We start from the raw sequence: 23,770 nt of genomic DNA, 5'->3' as shown, positions 1-23,770 counted from the left end.
TTAGCTTTTCAGGTGCCCAGTATTGAATGAATAGTCCTCAGTGGCAGCTAACACACTCATTCGAGGCCTTTCACTGCGGGTGGTATTTACATGGAAGGAAACATTCCTAGGCAGTTTTCTCATCATAGAAATCCATTTTCTATCCTAGTTCCTCTCACACCAAAAAAGGAGAATAGATAAGAGTTTATTTAGCCTTGATACCAGTCAACCAACGATCGTAAGTTAGCAGCGTATCACTTTAGTTAGGACTTGCTTATAATCAGGACATGCTTAGAGACTGTAGGCTCAAATGATTATGTCTTCTTTCTTTTAATGGATTTTGCAGAGATTTCCAACTGACAAAGCGTACTTCATTGCTAAGGAAGTCTCCACCACTGAGAGAACGTATCTGAAGGATCTCGAAGTCATCACTTCGGTATGTGTAGCGTTTCCCCTAAAGCCTTAGATGACATAATTTATCTTGCCTATACTCAGCTTTAGGAGACAAGCTGGATCTAATTAAATGTCGGGTTCTCTGACTCCAATTAAAAGAATTTTGGTTCTGGGTTGTAGAAATTAGGCAGTAATAGTATGTTTAATTTGGAATATGCTCTAAAAAGCTTTTATAACTGTGATCTTTAAGTGCAAAGGAAGGAAGTTTCTAAAGTGGAGAAATGTAAAATGAAACGTTTTACTGTCTGCCTGCACCGGTGGAGAACATTGCATGTTTTGCCCTTTATTTTTGCTTGGTGGAGACCTCAGAGGCGAGGTAGAAGCCTTGTTTTATCTTTGCCAATAAATTGAGCCATGTCAGCAAAATCTACCCAAAAGGCTGCCTTTTATTAATCAGTCCTGTTCAGTCTTGGAAACAAATTCAAAGCATGGCAGATGGCTTCATGATCCTGGATTCTGGGAAGGAACCTAGCCCACTGGAGGTCAGTTGGAATCGTTGGGTTTCTGTGCCTCTAGGGCAGCCGTGGTGACCTGGGCAGGTGCTCAGCAGTCATTGTGGGACCCACCTGGACTTCAGGTCAGCGAGATGAGTAATGTGTGTGAAGGCAGAGGCTTCACCTCTCTGGTTCAGCCATCTTCCTGCTCAGCATTTCAGCGAAGGAGCAGAGATGGAAGTTTCTCAAGGACTAAACCAGAGGGCGTGAAGTGGTATAACTCGGCGATGACCGAGTGAGCTGGCCGTAATGGAAGTTTTGATTTCAGTATCTGCCCACTTCAGAGATTTGTCCCGACTTCCACAGTCAATTGGTAACAAACTTCAGGAAGCGGTAACGAAGAGATGGGTACTTCTTACCCCACCTAATGAAAGGAGGGAAAGCAGTAAAGCTTGAAAGCCCTTGATGCTCTTGAAATTCTACAGACGCGGCAGGAAAGCCCTTTAGCCTCCACGCGTGGTGGGCTGCAGCGTTACGTCTGAAGAGTTGCAGACCTTCATCCTTCGCCTTAACGCCTCTAAGAGTGTCCTCTTTTTATTCCCAGTGGTTTCAGAGCACAGTAAGCAAAGAGGACTCCATGCCCGAAACCTTGAAAAGTCTCATTTTCCCGAATTTTGAACCTTTGCACAAATTTCATACAAATTTTCTCAAGGAAATTGAGCAACGACTCGCCCTGTGGTGAGTACAATCCCATGTTCTGGCTCCCACCACCAACTCTTTCTGTTTCTCACGTTATTTTTATGTCGTTCCTTATAAGCGGCACCCATGAGCTAAGATAAAGTGAGAAGCTGGCTTCAGACGAGCCAGGCTTACAGTGATTTCCTGTTAAAGCTACACGTGCTAGAGCTCATCCTGGATTCTTTTTCCCTTTGGCTTACAGTTCTTCAAAATGCATGTTTTCTGATGATAATTAAATGAATACCACAGAATACAGTAATTTCTTCTGGAAGGATGATGAGGGTTGTAAAGGGTAGAGGCAACAGAGGGACTTGTAGGGGTGTTGGTAACATTTGACTGGTGCTTGTTTTATAGTCATTTAAGTATTATACGTCTCACGTAGCTTTCAGTATTATATTTCGTGGCGTTTATAAAGAAAAATAAGAGCCCCACACACCACACACACACACACACACTTTTACCTTGAATCCCACTGCTAGGAAGTTATCTTAAGGGTACATTCTAATATGTGAAATGACAAATGGCAAAGAGAGCTGTGGCAGAATTAAAAGATTGGAACTGACCTGAGTATCCAGGAAGAGCAGGCTGGCTAAAAATAATGTTAAGTCTGTCTATTAAATACCATATAAAAGATTGATATGTGAGTGCAGAAATTCAGGAAAAATTGTCTGCACTATAGAATGCAAAGTCTGCTGCACCCTTGGCCTAAAGTGGAGTCTTTTATAGAAAATTCTTTTTCTAAAAATTATTTATTTGGTTGGGCTGGGCCTTAGTTGCAGCTCGTGGGCTCCTTAGTTGCAGCACGTGGGCTTCTTAGTTCGGCTCCAGGGCTCCTTAGTTGCGGCTCGCCGGCTCCTTAGTTGCAGCAGGCGGGCTCCTTAGTTGTGGCATGCGAACTCTTAGTTGTGGCACTAAGAGTGTGGGATCTAGTTGCCTGACCAGGGATTGAACCCAGGCCCCCTGCATTGGGAGCACAGTGTCTCATCCACTGCGCCACCAGGGAAGTCCCCGATAGAAAATTCTTACGGGGTTTTTTTTTTTTAAAAGACGTGTGTAGAAACATGAGGAGTTGTCTGTTTACTAAACACACATTTGAAAAATGCCAGGAGATGATGGCAGACATTTTCTGCTATGTTTCGGGTGGAAATGGAACCCACTGTTTACTGTATCCATCCTCACTACAGGTGAGTTTGGTTCAGAGTGGTCTCGTGGGTGTTCAGTGACCGTTAGGGCCTGCAGGAGCCCTGGATGAGGTGGTCCTGCCCCAGGTGATTCCAAGCACGAGATTCAGGCACCAGTTAACAGGTTCACAGAGCTGCTCCCTGTGTTGGGAAGCAGATGTGCTCAGACGTCTGACTTTGTATGTTTTTTATACCTGGAGATAATTCAAGTGCAGCTCTCTTTGCTGTGATAGAAGGAAGTAGCAGACTTCACTCAGATGCCCCCGGGAGGGGAGCACAGCCAGGATGGAGAAAGAGCAGGTAGAAAATCAGCTTCACTGAAGATGGGGAAAGACTGAAAATGCCAGTTTAGAGTCTGTGCTATGAATGCAAGAGAAATACCACTTTTTGAAATTAAAAAAAAATATTCTACAAAATCTAACTTTACCTTCCCAAAATTTACTGGAAACCTTTCGATTGTGTTCTGCCATATCGTCTCCTCATTCATACAAAGTTGAATGATGCTTTCATGATGGAGTCAAAGACCTTCCAGCTCTGGAGAAACCAATTAACAGTTCATTTTCTGGCCAGTGAGATGTGTATTAATATAGTCTTCCTATAGGCTCAGAGCATCTTGAGATGGTATCACTAGAGCAGTTTTGGTCCACATGGCAGTTGATTTAAATAAGGTTGGGGAGGGCTTCCCGGGTGGCGTAGTGGTTAAGAATCCGCCTGCCAATGCAGGGGACACGGGTTCGAGCCCTGGTCCAGGAAGATCCCACATGCCGTGGAGCAACTAAGCCCACGTGCCACAACTACTGAGCCTGCGCTCTAGGGCCCATGTGCCACAGCTGCTGAGCCCATGTGCCACGGCTGCTGAAGCCCGCACGCCTAGAGCCTGTGCTCCGCAACAAGAGAAGCCATCGCAATGAGAAGCCCGCGCACCGCAAAGAAGAGTAGCCCCCACAGCTAGAGAAAGCCCGCGCGCAGCAACGCAGACCCAGTGCAGCCAAAAATAAATAAACAAGTAAATTTTTTAAAATAAAATAAATGAGTAAGACTGGGGCGGTCACACACAGGAGATGTCCTCCGCCGGCAGCACCCTGGCAGCCCAGCATGGGGGCTTGCGCTAGCTGCTGCTGTCACTGGCAGAACAGCCGTTTCCTTGGTTCTTGTCCTCTCAAGGGAAAGAATTCAGACGAGAGGCATAGAGCAGTTTTAAGTAGCAAGAGTTTTGTTAAAGCAAAAGTATGCTCCTGAGAAAGGACAAGAGCGGGCTGTCTGGAAACCAGAAGCAGTCCCACAGTGAGGGTAGGGTTGGGTTTTATAGAGCAGTGGTCCCTCCCTGTGTCCTGCGTCATCTGACTGACAAGTTGATGGACAGCTTTAGGTTATATTACTTCTCCCTTAGTGCGCAGGTGCTTACCCATAAGCACCGAAGTGAAACACGGTGGGGGGGGGCGGGGGGAGGAACAAAAACTGCAATGCTAATTTATTATAATTACAGCGTAACGAACCCCGCCCTGTTACTCTGAGTCACCTTTTGGGTCTTGGTGCGCCTGCACCAACCTGTTCTGGCGGTTCTATCTTGCTTGGTCCTGATACGGCTGGAAACTTAGCGGTGGTCCTTCACCACAAGAGGGAGGACCTCTGGGTATGTTCTGATCACCAGTGTCCAGATGGGGGAGGGAAAGATGATCCCCATCCAGGACGGGGCAGGGACCTGCTCGTGTCTGACTACCTAGCGCTGCCACCAGAGAACTTGGGAGAGCTGTATGAAACATTTCATGCTAGGAATGACGCCATGCTCTTGGACTTATCTGTGACCATAAATCTTTAGCCCTTATCTGTGAAAAGATATCCAGTGGCTTAAAAAGCACCTGCTGTCATTTATTTCCCATAGAATTTTCAGTAGAGTATCGTTCAGAGATCTACAATTTTATTCATGTTTTCCATGAAGATACCAGAAGCTCAAAGCTAAAGAGAGAGCAGATCGTCCATACGCAGCTCAGTTGACTTGACCTTCAGTAGCCTTACAACAGTGGACCCACACCAAACTGATGAGAGTCAGTTATTGGGAGTCGTTGTAAAAGCCTGCCGTTAAGTTCAGCTGATCAGTTCCTCAAGGGCATGATGAGGAAGACCTGGCTCGGCAGGGACTCAGGGCAAAAGGTTGAGTGTGAATGAGTTTAGTGTGAGCCAATAGAATAACAGAGAGAGATCAGCGTCTGTCGGATCTGTAGCTCTCGATATTGGCTGCTCATTAAGATCACCTGGAACCTTTTAAAAAAAAAAAAATCTTGATAACCAGGCAGAGCCCCAGACGGTTGTATCAGAATCTCGTGAGAGGTAGGTCCTAAGCATCAATAGTTCCTAAAGCTTCCCAGGTGATTATTCCAACGTGCAGCCAAGGTCAAGAACCTCTTCCGTAGACTCTGCCTCGTTAGAAGGAGACCAGAGCATGGGAAAGGATTGCCCCTTGAAACTTGAAGGCTCTGAGCCCCGTCAGAATACCGTACCCGATTCGGAGTTTCACGTTTGAAATGGGATAAGAGTAGAATGCATTTCATTTTTTAAAAATTGTTGGAAGTATGGGCATTTGGCCTAAAAGGGAGAAGATTCTGGAAACTAGGACGGCCCTTCTCAGGCTGGTTGTATGAAAGAGGGGCGTCGGCATCCTCTTCATTGTACCAGAGGACAACATTTAAACAAAGGAGCGAATTTCCAAAGAGGCGCCTTGTGTCCGAGCATAGAAAAGGGTTTCCTCACAGTAAGTGCGGCTTGGTGATGAGAGGCTGCCCTATGAGGTAATGAGCTCCTCTGCCTCGGGGTTTCTTGAGCTGAGGTTGCCCATTTCCAGAAGGTACTTATCTATTGGGCGAAACCCCAAAGCTGGCAGGGCATCAGGGTCACCTGAGGTTGATGGGCCAGGGAAGTTTTGAAAAAATACAGACTGCCAGGCCCCACCTGGCCCTCCTTAATTAGAACATTGGGGTCAGACCCAGAAATTTGCATTTTAAATTGCTTCTTGAGATGACCGTGATGAATGACTTTTCTGAAACAACTGTTGTAGACTGCCTGTGACACACTGGAGATTCTCTGGTTCCTTGGTTTGCATTTGGCACATAACTCTGGTTTCTTCTATGAGCAGTGACTGAATGAGTGAATGAATGAGTGCATGGGTGAGCGATGTGGGTGGGTGGGGGAGTGAGCTGGTGAGTGTCAGGCTTCGCCCGCTGGGGACTCGCGGTCTCAGAGGAGGAGGCAGGCTTGTGGGGCAAGGAAGGCCAGGCCCTCTCGTGGATGAGTGGGCCATGTCCAGTGTGGGCAGAGGGCGTCACTGGCCAGTTCTGTCTTGGAGGACACGTGGGCCATTCATGCCCACACAGAAGAGGCAAGCCATGAGCAAATATGTTCAATGAGAAGAATGGATCACATGGAGTTTATTAAGAAAGGAGTTTGCTCCGGGTCATTGACTGACAGACTCGTGTGTGTGTGTGTGTGTGTGTGCGCGCGCGCGTGCGTGCGTGCGTGTGTGTGTGTATTGATACTCTGAGATGGCAGACGTGGCCTGGCTCACGTGGCGTGGGATGGCTGTGCCTGCGTCCTCCATCACGCCACCTGAGGTCCACATCCAGCTGTCCGTGGCCTTGCACGGCCTCGTTTCCTCACCTGTGAGGTGTGGGGTGCAGTCTCCACTTCACAGGGCCATCACACCAACTAAATGGGACAGTGTCTGTAAAGGGCTCGATGTCCTGTCCCACACAGAAAAAGGTGGGGAAGACGGACCACTTTTTATGTTTTTAATATTTTTTTATCCATTTTTTAAAATTGTTTAATACCCATTCACCCATTCATTCATTTTGGCTGCCCCAGATCTTAGTTGCAGCGTGCGGACTCCTAGTTGCGGCATGCAGCATCTAGTTCCCTGACCAGGGATCGAACCCGGGCCCCCTGCATTGGGAGCGTGGAGTCTTACCCACTGGACCACCAGGGAAGTCCCCAGACCATTTTTTAATGTAAACTTCTATAAATCGAAATCTTAGATTTAGAGAAAAATTGCCATGAGGATAGAATTTCTGCACACTCCTCTCCCCTACCCTCCTACTGACGTCAACTTCTTATATCACTGGGCACGTTCGTCAAAACTAAGGAACCAGTGTTGGTTCTATTAAAAAGCGAAATTTGAGTGAGTAAATTTTAAAGGTCTGATTGGCTTTATTAGACGATTCATGAACGGGCAGCCTTCCATCTAGCTAGTAGAGAGGAGCTCCGAGGAGCTCCGGGAGGGGAACGGTCATGAAAGGCAAAACAAGGAATAAAAAACATTATTTCGGACGTAGGTAACCTACCTGGGGGACAGAAGGGGTCTGTGTGGCAGGTGACCTCATCTTCGTTTGGGAATTGAGAGGGCCCACGGGCCAGATGACCTCATTGGTGCTGACTGGAAAATTCCTGACTGGCTGGCGAGGATTACATTCCTGGGGGAGGTTGTAACTGCAGTTAGGTTAGGTGTTAGGTCTTGGTTTTAGCCCAAGTAACTCCGCTTTGGACCTGTCCTTTCTCTTTTAACACTACATTATTATCCACTAAACTCCAGACTTTTTTCAGTAATAATGTTTTTAATTATTGTTAATAGAAAGAAGTCTAAAGTTTACAATGCACCTCAAGGTCCCCCAGATTTGGGGCTTAAATGTCACAGCCACCATGCCTTTCTTTGCAGGCCTAAGTTAGGTTGTCATATACTTCCATCAGCAGTGGCAAATCATAGGGCAGAGAAATTACCAGGAAGTTTTCCCAAATGATTCGACCGGACCCCAGCTGAGTAAACACACCTGCTCCTGTCCAAATGGTGCCTGCTCCTAAGTCAACACACCTGAGAAGAGGCTGGACCCTTTCGTTCTAGCCCAAGCCCAAGTTGCCCTGTTTCTTCAAAAACAAGGAAACAGAACAGGTTCGGTGACTTCTGAAAACATGCAGAATGCTTTTCCTTTTGAAAGCAAGGACGTTTTACTCAGCTGTTCAAATGCATTCAGAGAAAGCCACTAAAGGTCTTTGGTCTTCGGGCAGGAACCCCAGATTCCAGCCCTGAAATGACTGACAGGTGCTGAGGACAAACTGGCCAAGTCGTTCCCCAGAGATGGATGCAGACCTGCCCTGGAACAGTGCGTCTTGGTGGTTCTGCTGGGGACGGAACTCGGCTGACAGCTGGCGGGGAGCTGGGACCCAAGGAGGGGCATGCAAGGAGGCACTCGGCGTTGGCTGTGGGCACACAGCTTCGAAGAAGGATCAGCTGGGTTTCTTTTTTTAGAAGAACCTTGAGGTAGCGTCGTCGCTTCGTAGGAGAGCAGAAGTTCAGGCAAGAGGGCTGGAAAGACCCCCATGTGGAAATTCACCAAGTCTCAGGGCTCGTGGGACAAAGGGGAAGCGAAGGGGAGGTCCCTGGAGCTTTGAGCCTGGCTGACTGGGAGGGTGGTCGTGAAATTAAGAGCAACATGGAAGAAGAAAAGGGAAAAAGCCAGTAAAGTGGAGGGAAGAGGGGCTTGCGCATCAATTTCGAGGGGTCAATAATGAAGCCGTACAGGCAGTTGGAAACGCCAGTCTCCAACTTGGGAAAGAAATCAGACGCAGTGGTGTAGATGTGGAAATTATCCACAAGAAGAATCAGATCTTTAAGGAAGAGAATGCTGAGACAAAAGAGAGCCAGGGAGGGCTTCCCTGGTGGCGCAGTGGTTGAGAGTCCACCTGCCGATGCAGAGGACACGGGTTCGTGCCCCGGTCCGGGAAGATCCCACATGCCGCGGAGCGGCTGGGCCCGTGAGCCATGGCCGCTGAGCCTGCGCATCCGGAGCCTGTGCTCCACAACGGGAGAGGCCACAGCAGTGAGGGGCCCGTGTACTGAAAAAAAAAAAAAAAAGAGCCAGGGACAGAATCTTGTTGAATACACTTTGGGGGGCACCTTTCTATAATCATGGCTCATGGCAGAGCAAGAGCCGGCAAAGGAAGCTGGAGAAGCCACCAGAGATTTGAAGAAAGAATGAGAGGGCGGGGGTGGAGGGTGCCAGAGGGGAGCGTGGTTGGGAGAGTGAGGCCCAGGGGGCGGAGATGGTTTGAGGCTCCCCAGGGTGCAGGTGCAGCCTCAGGATGCTGGGGGCTTCTGTGGGGAGGAGAGACAGGACGGTGTCCATGAGGGATCGGGTGTGCGTGCAGAGCGGAAAGGAGGCTCCTCTTCTGGGGCTGTGGCAGTCTTGCAGGCTGTGATGAGCTTCCCTGGCGGAGTGGTTCTGTCTCACCGTGGCCGAGCTTGAAGTGGAGTGGAGATGACTGAATGGGTGAGAAGATCGTTTGTATCCGCCCCCAAAAGTGGAACATCTTTACATAAAGAAGCACCAGTGAAGCATCATAGAACAAAAGTGAATAGAATATTTTTCTTATCATCCTACCAGCTCTGGGTATCATTGAGAGAAAAACGTAGGGATTCCTCAAAAAAGTCAGTACAGAATTACTGTGTGATCCAGGAGTTCCACTCTTAGGTATCTACTCAAAAGATTTGAAAGAAAGAACTCAACACAGATAACTCATGCATCCGTGTTCATAACAGCGTTATTCACAATAGCCAAAAGGTAGAAACAACCTGCTGGCCATTGACATGTGAATGGATAAACCCAATGTGGTCGATCTATGCAATGGAATATTATTCAGCCTTTAGAAGGAAGGACAGTCTGACACCTGCTACGACGTGGATGAACCTTAAAGGCATTATACTAAGTGAAGTAAAAGCCAGGACAAATACTATATGATTCCAATTCTGTGAAGCACCTAGAGCAGTCAATTCATGGAGATGGAAAAGAGAATGGTGGCTGCCAGGGGCTGGGTGGAGGGAAATGGGGAGTTAGTGTTCAGGGGATATGGAATCTCAGTTTGGAAAGATGGAAAAGTTCTAGAGAAGCCTGGTGCTGGTGGTTGCACAGCAATGTGACTGTACTTGATGCCACTGAACTGTACACCTAAAAAATAGCTTTGAAGGGAAATGCTAGGTTGTATATATATAGCCACAACTTTTTCAAAATAGCAAAAAGAAAGTCACAGGGAATCCAGGGCAGGATAAGACCAGAGCCTTCAAAACAGTGCCTTGCACACGAGGGCCACCACGCCTGTGGGTTCTCTGTGGGCACTGCCAAGTGCTTCCCTGAATTAACTTACTGGAACCTCACGGAGGGTGGCAGGTGCATCTGCTGATTGAATTGCCTCCATTCTGACCCAGTCAGCCTTCGCAGCCAGGCCTGGGTAGGTTAAATTGAACATAAGACCTCCGTTTAAAGCTAAAATGGTACCTAAGCTGAGAGCTCAGCTCTTGTCATCTTACTGATTCAGAACGCTGTTGAGGGTGGGTGGGGCTTACCTGTCCAGGTGCCTTTCATCTGAAGGCGGACCTCGCAATGCCAAGTCTCGCTTCTCGGCATCTTCCTCATCCTTGGAGGCTCTTTTCATCTCCCATTATAGTTTCCGTTCCTGGCCCCACAGCTCTGCGAGGTCCATGGGCTTTATTTTAAACAGGTAGGGAAGTAAAAACAGGCTTTTTTACCTTTCTTAAGTGACCCTGTGAGGGGTGTGGTGAGCGATCATCCCAGCTGGTCAGATGCTGTGCTTTGATTCTGAGGTGGAGACCTTTGATGTTAATTAACACACTGCCTTCTCTGACCTGTGTTTGAACTTGGGATCATTATGGGAAATGCAGAAAGGAGCCCTGTGACCGGACAGCCTGTTGTCATGAGCTTGTCCGCCTGAGGGTCCTGTAAGCAGGGTGCGCAGAGACCCTGTTCTTTCTACCAGCCCCTGGGGGCTGCAGTGGCCACCACTCCCAAAGGCGGCTAGCTCGCCCTTCCGTCAGAGCAGTTTCGCACAGCATCCTCTCTCGAGAGGGGTAGCATCCTCTTGTGGTTGAGGCAGGAGCACAAGCCTGTACCACACACGTGCACATGCCTCCCCCCGCTTTCAACCCAGAGAAACACACGTGCACATGCCTCCCCCACCCCTCCCTTCAACCCGGAGAGTCTGCCCCCCACGCTTCATCTCTGGATCACCGAGGATGGGCCGGACCCTGGCCACCATGCTTTGGAGAGGTCGCCAATGGCTGCTGGCTCCTGCCACACCGTGCACCACTGGCTGGCTTTGCCCCTGCAGGTAGTTTATGTGAAATGAACGCTTTGGTTCCCCCCAAAGTTGATGTCGATGGACCGTTTCCCACATCCTCATAAGGAAAGGCTCTGATTTCTATGATATTTTGTTGTTGCCCAAGATCAAAATATTTGTAAAGGTTGACTGCGGAGAACGCCTGTAATTATCTCACGGAGTAGTCATTCGCGCCCCACACGCTTTCTTCATGGCTGGATAATTCTTACGGGCGGCGGGCTCCTGTCTTCGCCATGGTGCGCTTAGTGCCGGCAAAGACAGCTTTACTCTTTGAGAATAAAATCAGCTGCGGTGCCTTGTCTCTTGGAACGTTCTTGTCTGATGTGGAATCCCACTGCCTCGCAGCCTTGACGTGCTCCCAGCGTTCCAGCCGTCGTGAGTTTTTGTCATGAGCAGGAGGTTAGGGTGATGACCCCTCATGTCAGGAATCCTGAGTCACTCTTGAATCCAGCAAAGTCGATTAACCGCATTGATTTTTCCACCTGTAAAATTGACTTAGCCCGGTTCAGACGCTGTGATCCCTCCCTCCCTCCTTCCCCGCTAACCTCCGGCTCTCCTCCTCTGACTTCCCGAGACAGTTACTGGTCGCCCGCCCCTCACGGTTCACCTGGAAGCTCAGCTGCTGACGCGCACGTCTTAGCATCTGCCCAGACGGTCGTCTCCTCGGGGGAGGCGGGGGAGCTATTCCTGTGTCCCTTAGACTAGGGTGGAAGTCGGGTGGTATTTGCCTGTCTGAACGAATGCATGACTTCTCGTTGGTAAACTGCGTCACAGCTCTTGCTAAGACTCATTTTTTGTTGTGGTTTTAAATCCCTTTATGCCTCATCTTCCCCACGGATTCTGAGACAGTTCACGAATGGAAAACAATGTAAGACAAGGATAAACGAGGACATCTAAAGCTGCACTGTCCCATGCGGTCGCCACTAGCCACTCGGAGCGGTTTGTTTAAAATAATTTAAATTAAAAATACAGTTTCTCAGTAACACGAGTCACATCTCAAGGGCTATGAGTCCCATGCGGCTAGTGGCTACGTATTGGACAGCAGACATAAAAGACATTTCCATCATCACAGAAAGTACTTTTTCACAGCATTGGGAGGTACAAACTATCGGGTGTAAGAGAGGCTACAGGGGTGTATTGTATAACACGGGGAATATAGCCAAATATTTTGTAATAACTGTAAACGGAGTGTAAGCTTTAAAAGTCGTATTTAAAAACAAAAGAATGAATAGTACTCGTTACACCAAACACAGGGACCACCACACAGTAGGTGCTCAAAATACAAATCAAATTCCTGAAAATGTCTTGGTTTCCTCCGGGGTAGATCTTGTAGGTTATTAAATTTGTCTGTTGTTATGTTTCAAAGACCCGAAGCAGAAGGAGGCCTGACAGATGAGGATGGGCAGTGCTTTCACACTTAGAAAACCAGTATTCACAGTGCAGTGTTTGTGGCATTAATATTAGTAATAAACTTCCATTAGTGAGCACTTATTACATGCAGACTCTTCATGTACCTTATACCATTGCCAGGTTGGCATTATGAGTCAAACTAGAATGACCACACTGCTTTTCCCACTTGATCTTCAGAATCAGGGGTTGGCAAACTACAGCCTGTGGCCAGATCTGCTCTGCCCCCTGTGTGTGTTAATAAAGTTTTATTTAGAACACAGCTGCGCCCGTCCTTTTCCCTGTCGTCTGCGGCTGCTTTGGTGTGCCATCAGCAGAGTTGAGTAGTTGGGACAGAGCTCGGATGGCCTGCAAGGCCTACAGTACTTACTATTTGGCTCTTTACAGAAGAAGCTTGCCGATCCTTGGTGAAAAAGAATTTCCCCGGGTGTAGATGTTGTTTTTCCCATTTTATGATGGGGAAAATGAGGCTCAGAGAGGTCAGACACCTTGCTCATGGCCACACAGCTCTTAAGTGACAGAGGCATGACTTGGACTTAGGTCTGAGCTGACCCGTCGTTGGCGTCTTTGAAGCTGTGTTGTCGAAGCACAGGGTTTAAAACACCTGGAAGGGGGCTGGGACAGCATCTGCCATGACTCCTCATTCTTCAGAGGAGAGCCTGAGAGCACGGCTCGCCCTTGGCCACATGGCAGAAGCCGGCAGAGCCCCATCCAGCACCCTGGTCTCCAGAATTGCGTCCTTCCTTCCCACTCTGGCTCTGGGAGATCAGCACCGCTGACCCTTCTGCCCCGAGCACTCTCCGGTGGTATTTGTCCTCTTCTCGAAAGTGGCAGGAAGCTCGTGGCATCTGGTCAACGCTCGCCCTATGGTGACTTTGCAGAAGTATCGCCTTTGGGTCTAGAGTCTGAGAAGATGGATTTGAATTTTTTCTAATTCTAGAGTTTTTACGGCAAGATGGTCACTTTCGTTTGTTCAGCAAATATTTACTGTGCCCTTACTGTGTATTAGGCACTGTTCTCAGCGTTCAGTGAACCAAACAGGCCACAGTTCCCGTGCTTTGAGAGCTTGTGTTCCAGTTACATCGCTCCCTGTGCCCTGCACCGAGGAGGCAGCCAGCAGCAGCCTGAAAAGACTTGGAAGCAGAGCCCGGGCAGAGCTCCAGAGCTCCTGTTCTGTTTTCTACTCATGCCAAGAGACCATTGGGCATCTGACCCTTTTCCAGAACCGAAACCGTCAGTATTCTAGAGGTGTTAAAAAAAAAGGACCATAGATACGTATATGGTAAAACACCTTGCACGTCTACAGTATCTTTTAAAGCATTTTCCCTTAAATTGTCTCCTTTGACAATCCAAGCAGGATGGTGGGCCTATCCCCATCTCTATGCCTATGGAAAATAAGGCTCTGAAAGGGAAGTGCCTTGCCAGAAGTTGTTCAGTGTAAAGTTAGGGAGGACCACACCCCACTTCTTTTTTTTATATATAGATTTACTTTATAACTTGTTTTTATTTTTTGGCTGCGTTGGGTCTTCGTTGCTGCGTGCAGGCTTTCTCTAGTTGCGGCGAGCGGGGGTACTCTTTTTTTTTTTTTTTTTTTTTTGCGGTACGCGGGCCTCTCACTGTTGTGGTCTCTCCTGTTGCGGAGCACAGGCTCCGGATGCGCAGGCTCAGCGGCCATGGCTCACGGGCCCAGCCGCTCCGCGGCACGTGGGATCTTCCCGGACCGGGGCACGAACCCACGTCCCCTGCATCGGCAGGAGGACTCTCAACCACTGCGCCACCAGGGGAGCCCAGCGGGCTACTCTTCGTTGCGGTGCGCGGGCTTCTCATTGCAGTGGCATCTCTTGTTGAGGAGCATGGGCTCTAGGCACGCCGGATTCAGTAGTTGTGGCACGTGGGCTTCAGTAGTTGTGGCTCACGAGCTCTAGAGCGCAGGCTCAGCAGTTGTGGCGCACAGGCTGAGTTGCTCTGCGGCGTGTGGGATCTTCCCGGGCCAGGGCTCGAACCCGTGTTCCCTGCATTGGCAGGCGGATTCTTAACCACTGTGCCACCAGGGAAGCCCCACACCCCACTTCTAACTTTCCCTGGAGCCCATGAACCAGGAGGCAGAAGCAGTAGCTGTGAGCTTATTCTCTGGTGTTCTGTCTAGAGCAGTGCTCTCCATGGAACTGTGGTGATGCAGATGCTCTGTGTCCGCGTTGTTCAATGCAACAGCCATTAGCCACATGCGGCTCTTGAGCCCTTGAAATAGGGCTCGTGTGCCTGAGGAATTGAATTTTTAAATTTTAAGTAAAGTTAAAATTTAAATAACCACATGTGGATACTGTATTATTGGACAGCACAGTTTTGGAGATGTAAAGGGGAGGAACTCTGAGTGGAAGACGGACAGCGGACGCAGTCTGCCTTTCGCATTAGGACCGAATGCCCCACCATCCACTTTCTTAGAAATGAGAGTCATTGATTTAAAACGCAAGACTCCAAGGCGGTTCTCTGACCCCTCCGCTTCCTGCTTCAGGCAGATCAGGGCTACTTCTCTTGTGTAAAAGCTTTTGTTTGAAGAAGATTTTCATTGGTTTTAAAAAGAAGACTGTGCAAAAAGGGTTTAAAATCATTACTCTCAAAATAAGCAATAGGGCTTCCCTGGTGGCGCAGTGGTTGAGAGTCCGCCTGCCGATGCAGGGGACACGGGTTCGTGCCGCGGTCTGGGAAGATGCCACATGCTGCGGAGCGGCTGGGCCCATGAGCCATGGCCCCTGAGCCTGCGCGTCCGGAGCCTGTGCTCCGCAACGGGGGAGGCCACAACAGTGAGAGGCCCGCGTACCGCAAAAAAAAAATTAAAAAATTAAAAAAAAAAAAAAAAAAAAAAAGCAATAAAACTCACTGGAGACAAGGCAGCGTGATCTACCTGGAAAACAGCTTGGAAGAAATACACAGTGGAAGGAAGTTAGAACAAGATACGGATCATGGGTGTACCGTGGGGGGGGGGGGGGGCGTGTGTACACTTTTTTTTTATATACATTTATTTAAAATTTAAAATTTCATCTTTGTTTCAAAGGCAAGAAAGACACTGTGGTCTTCCCACTATATTCTGCCCTGACTCAGCTTCCCACTGTCTACCTAGGGTTCCAGGGACAGCAGTGGTTGGTGACTGTTTCCTTTTAACACATGAGTAAAATTGCCTGTTCTCAGGCGTAGGCAGGAGTTATTTTTCTTGGATTATCTGCTGTATTCCTGACGGTTATCAGTCCACTGGGCTTGAAGAGCAAGCTACTTTTTTTAGAAAAAACAAATGACTTTTCCAGTTGCCTGAATCGCAGGTGGGTTTCTGCTGGGAAACACTTGAGAGCGCTCGCCAGGCCGCTTATGAGTTTGAAACGGCCTTTCTGTTGTGCTGCGTTTTAATACGTGGCCGTTAACAGTACTGAACCCAGGTCTCATCTGGGTGCTGTCAGGCCTGCCTATGAGTGGGCTGTAACTTGTGCCTCTTATTAAGCAGGACCTGGTGTTAAACCTCAGGAGAAGAAACCCCGCCCTCCCATAGCTTTAAGCAACCCAGTAGTGTAACTGAAGGCGGAGAGCATGGGCTGCCGTGTCCCACCTGCACTGAAGGACAGGATGGATCCCTTACCTGTCACTGCTGGAGAGAAACCGTGTACCCTGGCCCAGTGGGGACACCTCTCGCACACATGCCTTCCCCACAAGCGGGGATGTGAATTAATTTCACATTAATGGGATTTTCCTCTCCAGGGATTTCAAAGGATATTGAAAGTCATCAAAGAATATTGAAATCCACAACTATTAATTACACGCAGCTAATATAAATAGATACACACATATCAAAATCTGTTCCTTTGGCTAATTTGTTGGCTTTTGGAACCCAGTCGCCCTCCCTACCCTACATTTTAATGGAAAATTTGTCTTTACTCATTTGCTCATTTACATATTATTCTTTTATTTACATAGATACACAAGCACACACAATCACAGCCTTTTTTTTTTTTCCCATTGAGAATCATAGGAGCCACAAGGAACAGGAAGAATCAGGGCATGATGTGTGCTTTGCAAATGAGGCCTAAAAATTCACAGAGTTCAATCTGTTTTCCTGGGGTCCGAGAGCACCCCGACAAAGCGCCGGGTTGAGAAAGTCAGCCTTCCCACTCCAGGCTGCGTGGTTTGCTTTCATGTTTTAATCTGATGAGATGGTTCTTTGTTCTGAGTGGGAGGGCAGGGCCAGACTTCGGTCTGCCTGCTGCCGAGCTGCTGACCAGCTCACGTAGTGGTCGATGAAATGTTTACGGAGGGTTGGGAAGACTCAGATTCCGTGTGAGGGTGTGTGTGTGTGTGAGTGTGTATGTGACTGTGAGTGTGTGTGTGTGTGTGTGTGTGTGTGTGTGTGTGTTCAGCCTTGTGCTGAGATAACGTGTCATTGCTCCCGGGAGCACATTAATCGTGGTGCCCAGGTCAGAATGTAGCATCTGGAAGGCTTCTTGGTACATGGGTTTCCAAAGCAAAATTGTCAAAAGAATTTTCAGCTGTGTTGCCGCGTGGTAATTACCCAGACAACAAGTGTGTGTCCCCATCTTCCAAACAAGGACTCTTTTCTTGTGAGGTTAGCATCCAGAGGCTGTTCCGGAAGAGATATAATTGCTTTTTCATGTTCTCCACAGTAAAGTGACCTTTTGTGTTTTTGGATGCGCCGCACGGCATGTGGGGTCTTAATTCCCCAAACAGGGATCGAATCTGCGCCCCCTGCCTTGGAAGTGCAGAGGCCTAACCACTGGACCGCCAGGGAGTCCCTAAAGTGACCTTTTAGCTCTTTACAGTAAAGCCAGTGCTTTGGACTTGTGGATTTGCTGGCATTAACATGTGGAGGAAGTGTAAAACACGACGGTCATTCTGTACAGGGCAGCAAGAGCATCAGGTCTCGTCCCCTTTCCCGTGGGCTGATTCCACGTTCTGGAACCAAGCGGGGCTGGTACTTGCCGTGTGCTGCAATGGGGAGGGGACAGGAAGGGGGCTGAGCTGCCTATGCTGGTTGCATGAACTTCCCGGGCCCCAGCCTGTTGTCACCACATGGCCTAGAGCTGCCCCCCCTCGGTGGATTGACATAAGGGTGTTCCCTGCGCACAGGGGAGCAGTGATGCTATCCCAGAGAAATTTCTAAAATGAAAGTAAAGACGCTGAAGACTTAGAGAAACAGATAAGGTTCTGCTGACCGGCCGATGCAGGAAGGAAGGTCTCCTTGCGTCTGGGGTTTTAACATCAGCACGTTTTCTTTTAATAAATAGCTGGCGACGGAGAAAGGAAGCGAAGTCAGTAAAGTTTGGCCTCCATCACCGCTCCCCGCCCCTCCTCCCAGTCTGCTTTGCTGCTCTTCGTTTCCCTTGGGTCGGGGTGCTCTCCGTGAGAGGGAAAGGATTGGTCAGTGCTAATGGGAGCTGAGACGCCTGTTTCTCCCCTTGCTCCCACCTGCAATCCTTGGCATTCTCGCTAAAACATTTAAATTATGTCCTGTGGATTAACTAAAGACCTTTCTCACGTGCGTTGTCAAATGGCGCGTCCGTTTGGAAGTTTTGGGGTCAGTGATTTAAGTTCCAAGATGATAGCTACAGACCTGGAAATCAAGTTTACATTGTGTCCTCCCTCCTTTTACTGAAATCAGGCCGTTCTGGCTCAGCAGTTAGGTCCTCCTTTGTTGTTCAGATGTGGCGGGGAGGGAAGGAGAACTTTTCCTGTGATGTTGAAGATGGGGGTGGGGGGTTCTGAACAGCAGGAACGCCCCCACTTGGGGCAGGAGCTCCTTTCTGCCCCAGGTGTGTAAGGAGAAGAGCAACCAGTAAATTCCCAGCCGCACCCAGACACACGCAGGATCCTCAGGATGGCCAAACGTAAACATCTCCATCGTGACTCGATTAACAGCCATGTGCCAAAAATCCAGAGATGCTACAACCCTGTGGCTGACGGGCTGGAATAATACTTGATCGCGAGCTGAGGGCTGTCTCGGGGGGAAGGCTGGTCCCCGTCAGACGCCTGAGCATTCTCCGCTGAGCCCATTCTGGGGGAGAATGTGACCCCGATGGCTGAGGATCAGGGAGGCGGACCAGTGTGGATAATCGAAGCTCGTAGCTTGAGGCTGATGCAGGGCAGCCACTCCATTAAGGAAGGAAGTGGAGGAAAAGATGGGGTTTTGGCAGCAACTAACCGTGCAGAATCCCTTGAGTTTGAGATGCCTGCGGGTCACTCATGCAATTCCCTCTCGAAGGTATGAAATAATTACCCAGGTTATCGAGGCATAGATTTGGCATCGTGAATTGAAACCATGGGGAATAGAAGGGCTTGCTTAGGGAGAAGTAGAAAGCAAAGAGAGAAGATAACCAGGGCTGGATTCCCAACACAGAGACATCTTAGGAGTGGCCTGAAGAGCAGCAGAGCTTGGCAAAGAGGACTGAAGATCTGACCAAGATAGAAACCAGGGGCTGGAGACAGAGGCTTCCAGAAGCCGGAGAACAGAGTGCCAGGACTTTGGGCGCAGCTACGCAAGAGAGAGTGACCAGGAGCAGAAGTGACAATACGTGCTTGCTTCCGGTGGATTAGGTTAAGGCTAAACTTGCACAGAACCAATTCAGGGAGTGGTGAGGGGAGAATCCATATTTTAATTAGAGGAGAAGTGAATAGTAATTAAAGCCATCAGCCAACTTGTTTGTTTTGGCAGCTAAGAGGAAGCAGAAGGATTAAGGGATTCTGCATTGCGGTGGAAGAGAATGCAATAGGTAAAGAAAGCCAGCCCTAGGGGAGACGTAGAAGACCCCGGCAGGGGCTGGGAGCATCATGGGTACCCTCGCTCCTTTTATTTTATTTTATTATTTTTTTAAAAAAATTATTTATTTATTTATGGCTGCGTTGGGTCTTCGTTGCCGTGTGCGGGCTTCTCATTGCCGTGGCTTCTCTTGTTGCGGAGCACGGGCTGTAGGCACATGGGCTTCAGTAATTGTGGCACGTGGGCTCAATAGTTGTGGCTTGCGGGGTCTAGAGCGCATGCTCAGTAGTGTGGCGCACGGACTTAGTTGCTCTGCGGCATGTGGGATCTTCCTGGACCAGGGCTCGAACCCGTGTCCCCTGCATCGGCAGGCGGATTCTTAACCACTGCACCACCAGGGAAGTCTGTTCCTTTTATTTTAGAGAAACTTTAATTCCCTAATGGGTCTGGGTGCCCGTCTCCCCTGTGATGTAATTCACAGCGTATGCTCACTTAGAACCAGTGGAATATATGGTGTTGTCACTGCCTGGTTGGGGGTGGAGCTGGGAGCTGGGGGAGGAGCTAGCCCCCCTGTTCCGATGGGCCCTGACTATTCTACCCCCGGGCTGCTGCTTTAAGTGCCTTCCTCCCTGCCTTCCTCTCCCCATCCTGAGAGCTGCCCTGCTGCATCAGAGGTTGAGCTGGCAGTTACGGGAAGCTCCAGATGCCGAGAGGGGGTCACTGCTCCCGGTGCTGGAGGCGTAGGGCGGTGGCGTCTCTGGGTGTAAATCATCACCGTCCGCACTCGGGCTGCAGGTGTTTTATTCCGCTCTGAGTACCTTTCACTTCCGTGCCCAGATTTTTACCTTTTTTCAGTCTGATTCTTCCTTTGCCTTTGAGTTGGCTCTGGCTCTCCTGAACAGTTGGTTTGAAGATATCAGCCAGGTTTGTCGTTGAAAATCATGGGGTTTGTTTGTTTGTTTGCGGTACGCGGGCCTCTCACTGTTGTGGCCTCTCCCATTGCGGAGCACAGGCTCCGGACGCGCAGGCTCAGCGGCCATGGCTCACGGGCCCAGCCGCTCCGCGGCATGTGGGATCTTCCCGGACCGGGGCACGAACCCGTGTCCCCTGCATCGGCAGGCGGACTCTCAACCACTGCGCCACTAGGGAAGCCCGAAAATCATGTTTTCATTTTCTCTGGGAAATTCAGCGGGTAAACTGGCAGATGTGCACGGGTATTGCGGTTAGAGGTTGTATAGGCTGGGCTCCTGGGCTCAGGTACAAGCTCCCGCCTCGTGACCACTGACATTAGACACGTTGCTTCCTTTCTTTGTGCCTCAGTATTTAGCTGTTTAATGGGGGTGATGGTGGTACCTGGTCACAGTGCTGCCACGAGGATTCAGTGATGTAATGCACTCAGCACTGTAACCAGTACTCAGTAATCACCAGCTACCATTATTATTATTATTTTTCTCACTGCCGTTCAAGCCCCTGGATTATCAACATCAGATACAGCCTGGAGCCAGAGAGATACAAATATATACCCAAATGCTCTGTTAAAAGTGCCCCTATCCACATACCCTGAGAAAACCATAATTCAGAACGATACATGTATCACGATGTTCACTGCAGCACTATTTACAATAGCCAGGACATGCAAGCAACTTAAATGCCCATCAACAGATGAATGGATAAAGAAGATGTGGCACATATATACAACGGAATATTACTCAGCCATAAAAAGGAACGAAATTGAGTTACTTGTAGTGAGGGGGATGGACCTAGAGTCTGTCATACAGAGTGAAGTAAGTCAGAAAGAGAAAAATAACGTATCCTAACGCACATTTTTGGAATCTAAAAAAACGGTACTGATGAACCTAGTGGCAGGAATAAAGACACAGACGTAGAGAATGGACTCGGGGACACAAGGGGGTGAAGGGGAAGCTGGGATGAAGTGAGAGAGTGGCACGGACATATACACACTACCAAATGTAAAATCAATAGCTAGTGGGAAGCAGCTGCATAGCACAGGGAGATCAGCTCGGTGCTTTGTGACCACCTAGAGGGGTGGGATAGGGAGGGTGGGAGGGAGACCCAAGAGGGAGGGGTTATGGGGATATATGTATACATATGGCTGATTCACCTTGTTGTACAGTAACAAATAGAAACTAACACAACACTGTAAAGCAATTATACTCCAGTAAAGGTAAAAAAAAAAAAAAAAAAAGTGCCCACACCTTTGTCATCCACCACCCAGGGTATCTAGGGGACCCCTGACCTGCCTCTGAACCTGGGACTCCCATCTTGCCCTCTTCTGGGTCATTCTCCCCATACCTACCTCCGTGCATGGGTCTCCTGCATTTCCTCAATTACATTTTTCTCTTTCCAAGGGCTTTTCACACAGCCCTTTGTCTGTATCAGAGTAAGGGCTCTTGAGAGCTGAAACCTCGATTTTGAGGCTAAGTCTTGCTTCTTACAAGTGTCTGTTAGTCACAATCTGTAAGGAAGAATCAGTGTCATGAGCTTGTTACTGCAAGTCATCTCCACGCTATTCTAATGCTGAGAAAATCACCCAAGTGGGGATGGGAAAAGGAATGTAAAATGAGACCAAATTAAAATGAACAGAAAATGGCTCTTCCGTATCTCTTTCAAAGCACAGGTGGAATTCTTTGTCTGCAGAATGACTGGGGTAATTTCAGAATCTCCTTCTGGCACTAACGTTCTGTGACACACACAGAAGGGAGAGGTACAAATAGGTGATTGGAAAGGAAGACATAAATGTTGATACTTTGTCATCTGGGGCTGGCACACTTTCCGGTCATGTTTTCACTGCTAACACTGTGGTTTCCAATGCTTTGCTCGCAGGGAAGGCCGCTCGAATGCTCACATCAGAGGAGATTACCAAAGAATTGGAGATGTGTTGCTGAAGAACATTCAGGGCATGAAGGTGAGCTGCTCGGGGATTTGGGAGAGAGAGTTCCCCAGGGAGAGTAACGCTGAGGCTGCCAGAGGCCTTGTTTGTGATCCTGGCCCGTGAGCACGTGGCCTGATTCGAGTCTGCATGGAGCACAGCCCCCGGGGAAACTCTTCCGTCTCCTCTAGGTCGTTTTATTTGGAAGCATAAAGAAAGATCCAGCCACTTTGGGGGAAGCACTTTCAGTTCTTTTCCTCTTCCAGAGCTCTGTGTTGTAACCAAAACACCAGGTATTTTCTGTGACTAAGTCATTCAAAACTTGTTTTTAAAAATTATGTAGACAAAACATTGGTTGACTGAGCATTTCACTTTTAGTCAGTTGTTTTGACTTCTTGCGGGTGTGACAAAGATACTGGATTCGGAGCTGTGTCGGAATTCCAGTCAATTCTGTGGCTTTCAGTTGGTTTATAAGGTGAATATATTTTTAACCATCCAGCAGTATCTGCAATGATCCAAAAGAGCGAAAGTCTCCCCAGAGAAGTCAGTACACGGTGAACCAATATTCTGCCTCGTGTTTGAAATCTGCCCCACCTCTTACATCTGAAATTTTCATTTTTGCCTTTTCATTTTAATCCATGAATCATTCCTTTAATATGGAATGTTTTAATTCACATAATTTATCTTTTGAATACAAATACATCTATATTTGCATTTTAAAGCAATCTTTCTATATCTCAACCACCCACAGAGCCTTCCTAATAACCTTAACTAATGACTAAGAGCAAGCTTGTAACCCCCCAAAGAGGGCGGGTTGCTTGTACTGCCACCGTGCAGCCCATCCAGCCATCCGTCTGTGTGTCCACCCACAGGCCATGCATACTAGCTGAGCACCTATAACGTCTAAGGCACTCACAGAATAAAAGTTATTGTTGAGGTTTGAATTAACTCCTAAGAATCTAAGTTGTTCGTGTTCGATTTGTTCCTCTTAGAATCGTGTCTCCTGAGATAGGACAGTGGAGGCAGAGGGACGGGGCAAGGGGATGCAGAAAAGAGAGGATCTGAAACTACTCGAGGGATTTCCTCTTGCTCTTAACAAGTTCAAGATATTATTTAACAGACCTGGATATTGCTCGCTTTTTCCTGGTGTTCAAAAAGCAACACTCCCCGCTTTGGGCTGTATCAGAGAGAGGCCACGGAAGCCAGCAGGACTGCAGAATGCTATACGAAAAAAAGCGAAGAGTCATCTGAGGTGTTCCATGACACTAGTATTTTTAATGCCCTAAGTAAGGTGGATATACAAAACTCAGATGGAACAGTAACAGACATCTTTTCACTTTCCATGGTGTTTATTATTTTATTTTTTAGAGCAATTTCAGGTTTACAGAAAACTCACACGGAGGTTCCATATTCTCGACACACACACACGCACGCACGCGCGCACACACACACACACACACACACACACACACACACACACACACACACACACACACACACACACACACACACACACACACACACACACACACACACACACAGTCTCTGTCCCCTAGTATTAACATCTTACCCTGGTGTGGGGTATTTGTTACAACCGATGAGCCAGTATTGATATATTATTATTAACTAAATCCATAGTTTACATTCGGGTTCACTCTTCGTGTCTTACATTCCATGGGTTTCGCTAAGGGCGTAACGTCACTAACCCACCGTGACAGCATCACACAGGACAGTGTCACTGCCCTAAAAACCCTCCGTGCTC

At 48.4% G+C, this 23,770-nt stretch overlaps 1 protein-coding gene across 4 annotated transcripts in view; it reads left to right on the top strand.

Annotated features, from left to right (window-relative positions):
* FARP1 (FERM, ARH/RhoGEF and pleckstrin domain protein 1) overlaps positions 1–23,770 on the top strand; it is a 289,858-nt gene that overhangs the window by 245,322 nt on the left and 20,766 nt on the right. For all 4 annotated transcript variants that reach the window (XR_007473131.1, XR_007473132.1, XR_007473133.1 and 1 more), the window contains exons 15-17: positions 326–415; positions 1,471–1,604; positions 21,963–22,044. Coding sequence is in view for 1 of the 4 variants with exons in the window: in XM_004273640.3 (XP_004273688.1) it covers positions 326–415; positions 1,471–1,604; positions 21,963–22,044 (306 nt within the window). In the remaining 3 variants the exon portion in view is untranslated. The remainder of the gene's footprint in view (positions 1–325; positions 416–1,470; positions 1,605–21,962; positions 22,045–23,770) is intronic.

This window comes from Orcinus orca, chromosome 18 (genome assembly GCF_937001465.1).
Source record: "Orcinus orca chromosome 18, mOrcOrc1.1, whole genome shotgun sequence".
In the NCBI taxonomy this organism is placed as follows: domain Eukaryota; kingdom Metazoa; phylum Chordata; class Mammalia; order Artiodactyla; family Delphinidae; genus Orcinus; species Orcinus orca.
The sequence above is the reverse complement of the archived record's forward strand: the minus strand, read 5'-3'. Positions and strand labels throughout refer to the sequence as shown.